Raw genomic sequence first — 8,710 nt, 5'->3', positions numbered from 1 at the left:
TGGGAGATGAATCAGGAGTCTTCCAATTACACTCCTGCACTGTACACAACATTTCTGTGATAAAGGACACATCCATCTGTGGGTCTTCCCTATGATCAGCATGTCAATGAGGGGGATCTGAGAGTTACAGGCATTGTATTAGCTGTGGTATAAGTATTCAAGAACACATTTGGAAAACTGTTACAGCTGGCACATAAAACTTTAAAAAAGATAGACATGACTTGAATATATTTAGCTATATTACAATAAAACAATGGTATATACATTAAAAAACAGCAGCATTGCTAAAGGTGTAAACAGAGTCTATACATGTTTGTTAGTAGGCAGAGTAAAGGCTCATGCTGACGGGTGTTCTTTGCAAACACAGGACAGTAAAATCCTATTGATTTTTATTAAGCAGTTCACATAACAATTCAAAGGCTGCATTTACACTTGTTTGGTAGTAGCATTTCCTTTTCTTGTCAAATGATCAATTTTTTATTCAAATGTAGCTGAATGCATTCACGTAGCAAATGCAGTGTTTGAAAAGAACGCCCATCAAAATGAACCCTAGCAGTCAGGCTGTGCTGTAACGCAAAGGCTGGCCATACATTATACAATTTTCCTATTCAACTTCCTTTAGATTTACCTTGAGCTATGTAGTGCAAGGGCTTACCTGATTGCATACATATTGAAAGTGTTTAAATTTGATCTCATATTATATAATTTTGGTAAATCTAGAGGAAAATTGTACAAGAAAGTTGTATAATATATGGGCAGACTTAGTGTGTTAAAGTGTGCTTTTGGTGTCCAATCTGTTGACAGAGCCCTAAGAAAGTCCTAATTCTTCTAAATGGGACTTGAGCGTTGTCGGACAGGGGAATATATACTGGCAAAACACATGCATGGGAATTGTGGGGATCTTTGACAGCAGATTGAGGCACCAGCAGTAGCGCAGTAAAAGTAAGTGAAGACACCTCGCGGTGCCAACAGCACAGCTTATCTGTTATGTTGCAGATTTTAGGAGCCTGCTGTAATTCTTTAGCACTTTGGAACTTGTCCAGTCCTGGTCTAACAAATGTAATAAGACATACATTTAGTATTGAAATATTGTTTTTTGGCAAACTGATTCTTTCTTTTATTTATTTTTAACTAGCTGCTGGATCTTTGGGTGGCTTTAGTTTGTACATGTGGAAGTAAGAGACAACTTGCTGGGGAACTTCAGCCAAAACACTTTGAGCGAGGGCTTCCTTGGGAGCCTAAAATCAGAATAGAAGAATAATTGAGAGGCAGAAAGGACAATATAACAATTTATGTTAGTCAAGGCACCAAATCCCGTTCCACCAATCTCCCTGACAATCTAAAACTCATAACATGTCATCCCCTTAGCATGAATTATGCAGAAGAGTCATGATTCATAGACTTAAAGTGATACTAAAGTCTCCTGTTTTTTTTGTTTTTCTTTTTAGGTAAAAATAACAAACATGCCATTCTTACCTGCTCTGTGTAGTGGTTTTGCACAAAAAAGCCCAGATCCTCCTCTTCGTGGGTCCCTCTTCAGTGCTTCTGGCCCCTCCCTCCAGTTGAGTGCCCCCACAGCAAGCAGCTTGCTATGGGGGCACCTGAGCGGAGTCACAGCTCCCTGCGTCCATTCAGACACGGAGCCGCGGCCTGACCCAACTCCCTTTCTCTCCTCATTGGCTGACTGACTTTGACTGACAACAGCGGGAGCCAATGGCGCTGTGTTGCTGTCTCAGCCAATGAGGAGGGGGGCCCCGGACAGCCGAAATACTCCTGCATATCGCTGGATGTAGAGGAACCTCAGGTAAGTGTTAGGAGGGCTGAGGGGGGCTACTGCACACAGAAGGCTTTTTATCTTAATGCATAGAATGCATTAGGATAAAAAAAAGAAAAAAAAAAAACTTCTGGCTTTTCAATCACTTTAATGATAGTATCAGTTTTAGTTTTTTTTTAACAGCTTTTATGGGATAGAAAAAGTGATAGTGAAGTATGTATTATAAGATGTCACTGCAATTTGTGGTGTATATGGAAGGAAATCACATGTTGCCTTTATAAGATATATGATGATCAGGTGTTCCAGTTTCAATGACTTCCCTTGTATCATGCCTATTTCACAGCAGTAGGTTCTGAAGCTAAAGATAGTTAGGGAACTAACATTTTTAAAAGAAGGAAAGCCATGGACGCCAGTGGGATGACGTCACTGCTCTAAGGATTCAGTGGCGTTGTCAGTGCCTTCTATAGACAGACACACTCACCGAAGCTTTGAGGCTACAAGCTTGGAAAAAGTAAAAAAAAAAATTTAAATTACTTTGAGATTTATTGGAAACTAAAAAAACTACTAAATTCGAGCAATGGGAAGGCAACATGTAAAAGGTGGGTGACTGTATTGCCTTTCCTTCTACTTTATAGCTGAACTCCATGTTCAGATGTCCTACGATCTAGCTACCTCCTCACGCTTTGTCCAATCACAAAAGCAGCCCGTGATACCGGTTCAGTGTTTTGTTAGGGGCTAAGCATACACACAACACTAGAGCTAGAGTCATTTATAGCTGTAGCACCGGTGTTGGGCAAAGGTAAGTGGATTATAACATGTCTAAGAATAATTAAATGATGGTATTCGGAGTCTATCATTAAATTTAAGAAAGTATTTACAAGAAAACAATTCTCTGACCTGTGCAAACTTCCTGAATGGCACAAACTGCACAATGTCTCTTATAGCCATCTCTCCAGTGGGTGATCGAAGACCTCCATTGTCACCGTCCAGAAACTCCATGGCACTGAAGTCAGCCCCTCCCACGCCAATTATGATGATTGACATTGGAAGCTTGGCAGCATTAACAATGGCATGTCGTGTCTGATCAAGATCTGTTATCACCCCATCAGTGATAATCAGCAGGACAAAGTATTGCTACAAGAGAAAAGGAGATTAAATGTCAACAACTATGAAAACTAAAAGACTGTGATGTTGTATTTTCTCAAATATAGGTTAAAATTATATGTAAAGAATAGACATAAAATAACACTATAATAAAAACTCTCATCTGTAGTGGCTGATCATAATGCCTGGTATAGTGGCACAGTCAAAAAAAAGGTTTCCTCATGGTAGTCATTGTGCTTCAATGATATGATTTTAGTCTACACCCATCTACAGCTTGTTAAAGCGGAGTTCCACCCAAAAATGGAACTTCCACTTTAAGGGAGGTGACCCCCTGACATGCCACATTTGGCATGTCGTTTTTTTTTTTGGGGGGGGGGGGGGGGGGACTGGTACCCTCTTCCAGGTCCCACTTCCTCCAGACGCTGCACAGGAAGGGAGATCACCTCTCCCCCTCCCTCTCGGCAATCATCTGGAACCTGTCGTGTCCCAGATGATTGCCAAGCCAGTCATGGCTCGCGCATGTGCAGTGGGTGCCCAGCCGTGAAGCCCCAGCCGGATGTCCACACTTACAATGCTGGCGCCGCTGAGAGGAGGGGAAGATGAGCAGGGCTTCGCTCCCCCGCATCGCTGGACCCTGGGACAGGTAAGTGTCCGATTATTAAAAGTCAGCAGCTGCAGTAACTGAAGTTGCTGACTTTTCATTTTTTTTTTTTTTTTTTTTTTTTAGCAGAACTGCGCTTTCAGGTGTCCCCTGAAATAATAGCTTGCAATCTCTTGATTTTAAAGAGCCCATCCAAAATCTGTCATGTCTGCTTTTCATAGATTCTGGAGAGTTAAACCACATGACAATTTCTTATACCCCTCAGGGACTTTATTGGTGAGATCTGGTTGCAGGAGCTCCTAGGTCTGCACACCTGCTGTGGCCATTAAAAAAGGTACAGCTCTCCCTACTGGATTGTTTATTCTATATTATAATACAGAGAGTGCTGGTTAGGTACAACCAAAAGGTGGACAGGAACAGAGCTGGGAATTATAGTCGGGAGATTTCGCTGGTGGAATATTCAAGATATAAAACTCAGGGACTGACTCAGCCCAGTAGGTTCCATTATTAGTTTAAATACTACATTTGAATGGACTGACCCGTTAAGTTGTGTTTTCCTTTACCTTTGACTTAAAATTTTCTACTTTCTTAGATTTTTGTCCCATCACTAACCTCTCTTCCGTATACAAATTGGTATACGTTTTCTAGATCAGCCAGCCACTCTCAACTAGGATTCCGTGGAACCCTGAGGTTCCTCCAGAGGTTGCACATTTGATAATGCCTGGGTTCTGGGTCTAAAACCACTTGGCAGAGCCAGCAGCTCAACACCAATTATCTAGTTTTTAGATGTCTGTAAGGGTGGTATCCTGGTCACCACTGTAAGAGGTGCCTTCTCCCCACTGACCCCCAATTCATTATAGCAGGGTTTCCTGAGGCATGAAAAAAATTTTGAGGCTTGCTCTATGATAAAAAGTTTTAGAAAGGATGTTCTAGATAGTTAAAGAATATACAAACCTAAAATTTCATATTCCTGATATGTGCTGTATAATGTACTTGTATAAAAAAGTATCCTGTTCTCTTTATATTGCTCCTTTGTGCGAAATCCCTGGTGTTCCTATCAGTGTAATCCTATTAAAAACTGATCACACTAATGCCACGTACACACAAACGAATCCTTCGAACAATACGATCGTGTGTGGGCTCCATCGGACCTTTGCTGTCCAAAAATCTGATGGACTTTACAAATAGAACATGTTTCAAATATTTTGGCCGGAACTCCACTGGACCCAGTTCCTATTGAGAAATATGTTCGTGTGTATGCTAGTCCGACGGACAAAAACCAACGCTAGGGCAGCTATCGGCTACTGGCTGTGAACTTCCTTATTATAGTCCGGTCGTACGTCATCACGTTCGAATCCGTCGGACTTTGGTATGATTGTGTGTGTCCAAGTCCGTTCATTCGGAAAGTCCGCCGGAACTTTGCCGAAAGTCCATCTGGAAAACCGTCGGACCTAGTCCATCGAAAAGTTTGATCGTGTGTACGCGGCATTAGCAGGAGAACACACCATTGTCAGTTCTCTAGCTGTGCTGGGAACTCAGCCTGCTCTCCTCCAATGATCAGACTTGTAGGAAGCTCAGTTTGCTGTTGTTTCTACTCTCCCAGCTCTTAAGCAGCTGAGAACAGGGAAAATGTGATCACTTATAAGAAAAAAGCATTTATAATGTTTTATATATGCAAATGTTTTGCCTTTCATTTCTGTTTTAAACTGAATGGGTTGTTTTAGAAGGTGAGAGTTCACATATACTTTAAAAGGCTCTTGGAAGCTTTATTCTGCGTGTCAACGTAAAAGACAACTTTTACAACAGCACATATGGGGTAAGCAAAGTAAAAAAAAAAAAAAACATAATATTACAATTTAAAACAAGCATTCATTGATCCACCTTTATCAATTAAGCATCCAAAAAAGCATACTTACTGAAGCAGTCTTTTGCTGAGTTACAGCTGCAGCAAATGCAGCGACATGGTTAATAATTGGAGAAAAGTTGGTGGGGCCATACAGTTTAACCTGAGGAAGACAACTGCGGTACGCATCTATTACCCCCTCAATTCCTACAAGAATAAGAGATCTTGGTTATAGATACTATAGATAATAAAATATATTTCCAGTTGAGATTGTCTATGGGTTTGCTCTCTGGAAGTTCTGGTTAAGGTAGTTCTGTATGGAAGCATTGATTCCTGAGAATTGGAGCCTGCTGTGGCTGCCAACACAGATTCATACACATTACAGTGGAAAAAAATAAATTGATTAATTGCAAAGGCCAGTGAAGTGCTGTTACCTGTAACAACCAATCAGCACTGGTCTTTTAGCTGCTCATAGTTTTGTTTGGTTCTGTGCTGCTTCAAAAATGATCTATGCACCATGATACTGAAACGCTTCAGCCAACATTTCAGTTTTGAACGGCATGCAGAAGGGCTGAAAGCTTTGCCAGGTTTATATGGCTGCATCTGCTCCCACTGGAGTGATATCTTATCACTTCCTGTGTGGTCAATGGGACAGGAAGTTAGCAGACTAAGGCCATCCAAATCACTGACTTCGATTTTTTGAAGAATGGGAAAGGTTAGAACTTCTGACAATTTTTTTAGCAATTTGTGTCTCCCTCTAGGAAATTCCCCTCACCTCTTGTTGGATCATTGGGGGGGGAGTATGCCTTTAAGGCTCCAATAAACCGGAAGTGACATTGGGATAATGTTGCTGGGTTACTAGATCCGAGACCCGGTCAAAGCTGTGCTGGCTGATTGCTCAGGCCTCTTGGTGGGAGTAGTGGAAAGCAGCGGGAGGGAAGGAGGGTTGGGACGTCCCCTCCCACTGCTTGTGATAACAATCAAGCGGCTGCTTAGTCACATCGGTTGTTAGAACAAGAAAGCCGACCATCGGCTCTAAAAAAATGGTAGCAGGGTGATGCCTGCAACCCCCCGGTACAACCACTTGAAACAGAATAACGTACAGGTATGTGATTTTGTAGCAAGTGGTTAAAGCGCATGTCAAGCTAAAACTAGAAAAAAAATTGTACACAATAACTTCAGCAGAGGTGCTTAACCTTTTGAAGAGCGAGTGCCACTTAAGTGATTTGGTAACTGGTTGCAGGCCACAATAAACTATGGGGTTTTACCACCCCCAAACCACAAATGTACACGAGCCCTTACTGTCCTGAGCCCCCTATAAGGCTGCTTTTATACTAATGCACTGCAGTTTACCCACACCACAGTGCACCTGCAGCTTTGCTGCACTGAGCCATAGATTTCTATTACATTTTGAGGGTGTGGTGCACTTTCTAAAAGTGCACCAAAACTCCTGCATCTGGGGAAGATGTGGTTAAAGGCACTATATAAAATAAAGTTTATTATTATTAAAATAAATTATGTTTATCAGGACTTGTAATTTATTGAATTTACCTAATTTATGTGGACTTTCTGATGCAACTACGCTCTTTGTATCATAACTTTTTAGAGCTAGGCATCCTATATGTTTTTTTTTTTTTTGTTTATATAATTTATTAGTTCTTACCAGCACAGTAAGGGTTTGATGGGTTGAAGTTTATTGGAAACTCATGTGAAACCTGAAATAAAAAAGGAAAAATTTTATCTTAATAAGAATATTTGCAGGAACCATAACGCATACATGATTATTGTAATATGGGCTTGTGGAAGGTAACGACAATGGTGACTAACATGAAGAGCATGATAAAAATAAAGGAAAAAACCGCGCTCGACAACGGTGGGAAGTAAGAGAGGATAGTAATAACAGTAGCTACGACTAAATACTAGTTATATCATTAGGTTGCTGCCACCCACAAAAGAAAGAAACTCCAAAAGGTGTTTCCTCCAAGAAATAAAACAATATGATAACCAGGGTAATTGGCGCTACCTACAAGTAAAACTCCTTATATGTATGTATATCAATATATAATTCCGAATATATCATGTATTCATCTAGAAGAATATATATATAATAGAAGGAGGCATAACCCCAAAAGACTCCCAATCTGCGATTTAAAATTTACACGCTACTCAGAAGTCCCAAAAAACAACAAAGTTCCTACTAAAGATTAGTACCTGGGATTAACAAATAATTCCAATAAGCAAAAGAAAAGGAAAAAACGAAAACCAAACAACAAACTAGAAACCAAAAGAGTTTTTTGTATCTGTATCGCTAAGAGGCAGTATTCCCTAAAATCGCATTAATGCCAAAGTGTGGTTTGAGTAGGCAAATTCCCAGTAAGAGGCGTATGTAAATGTGCTAGTGAACTTATAATCCCAAATATGCAAACTATAAGTGTAAAACGCTAATATGGATACATATGAAAGAATATTTTGCCTAAAGTCGCATTATCGCCAAGATGTGCAAAGAACCAAGTAGAAGGTGTATATAAATGTGCTTAATGAGATTAAAATTCACAATACAAAATTCAAATTATACAACCTATACATGCAATATGCTAATATAAGCATATATATATGAAAACACAAAAATATTAATAATTTATATCAAAAATATATATCAAAAAAGTGCAGGTGAAAAAACAAAGGACAAAAAAAAAAAAAAAAAAGTGTACAAAAAAGAAGAAAGAATATATATATAAAAAATATATATATATAAAAAAGCAAAGGGTCTCTTAAATAAACAATAAATGCAAAAATAGTGTCCAAATTTCCAAAAAATCTCTTCAACAGTGCAATTACAAAAAGGACCCGATCGAGCAGAATCTGATTGGCCAACGTTCGTAATTGACACCCAAACAGCCACCAATGGGCTATACCCTGTGTCTGAAGGAGTGACAACCACCGTATCCAATCCGCATGTTGTTATCACCCAGTTCCCAGCCAGAAGGCGAGGGGAGGATATCCAAAAAAAGAAACTCAATTTATAGTTGTATAGCTGTTTGGGTGTCAATTACGAACATTGGCCAATCAGATTCTGCTCGATCGGGTCCTTTTTCCTATTTGAGTTGCAAGACGTTTTAGCGTGACACCGCCGCTGAAGACGTCAATGACGAAACGCGTTCGACGGAGTTACGCCTATTACGTCAGTTCCGTTCGTTGGAGCGCAGTTGGAGTGCAAGCCGTAGCTGCGTGTCCACCGGGCGGCTTCCACGTTCGGATAATTTTTTCGCGCTAGAAGGGCTCTATCCCTGGGGGACTTACAAACACTGGAGTGACTCTAGACAACAGGTTATATCCTGGGACATTACTATTATTTTTTTGGTGTCTAGTCCTTTGTGTTATCTGGGAT

The 8,710-nt window shown here is 40.3% G+C and overlaps 1 protein-coding gene across 2 annotated transcripts in view; it reads right to left on the bottom strand.

The window, feature by feature from the left end:
* Nucleotides 1-217: 217 nt before the first annotated feature.
* CPNE3 (copine 3) overlaps nucleotides 218-8,710 on the bottom strand; it is an 87,125-nt gene continuing 78,632 nt past the window's right edge. For both annotated transcript variants that reach the window (XM_077492984.1, XM_077492985.1), the window contains exons 13-16: nucleotides 6,986-7,037; nucleotides 5,396-5,529; nucleotides 2,672-2,908; nucleotides 218-1,238 (exon numbers count right to left, since the gene is read on the bottom strand). In XM_077492984.1, the coding sequence (XP_077349110.1) occupies nucleotides 1,128-1,238; nucleotides 2,672-2,908; nucleotides 5,396-5,529; nucleotides 6,986-7,037 (534 nt within the window). In that variant the 3' untranslated portion in view covers nucleotides 218-1,127. The remainder of the gene's footprint in view (nucleotides 1,239-2,671; nucleotides 2,909-5,395; nucleotides 5,530-6,985; nucleotides 7,038-8,710) is intronic.

The sequence above is a fragment of the Lithobates pipiens genome, unplaced genomic scaffold (assembly GCF_037356315.1).
Source record: "Lithobates pipiens isolate NorthernLeopardFrog02 unplaced genomic scaffold, aLitPip1_a1.2 Scaffold_19, whole genome shotgun sequence".
NCBI lineage: Eukaryota > Metazoa > Chordata > Amphibia > Anura > Ranidae > Lithobates > Lithobates pipiens.
This window is presented reverse-complemented; position numbering and strand designations above follow the sequence as displayed.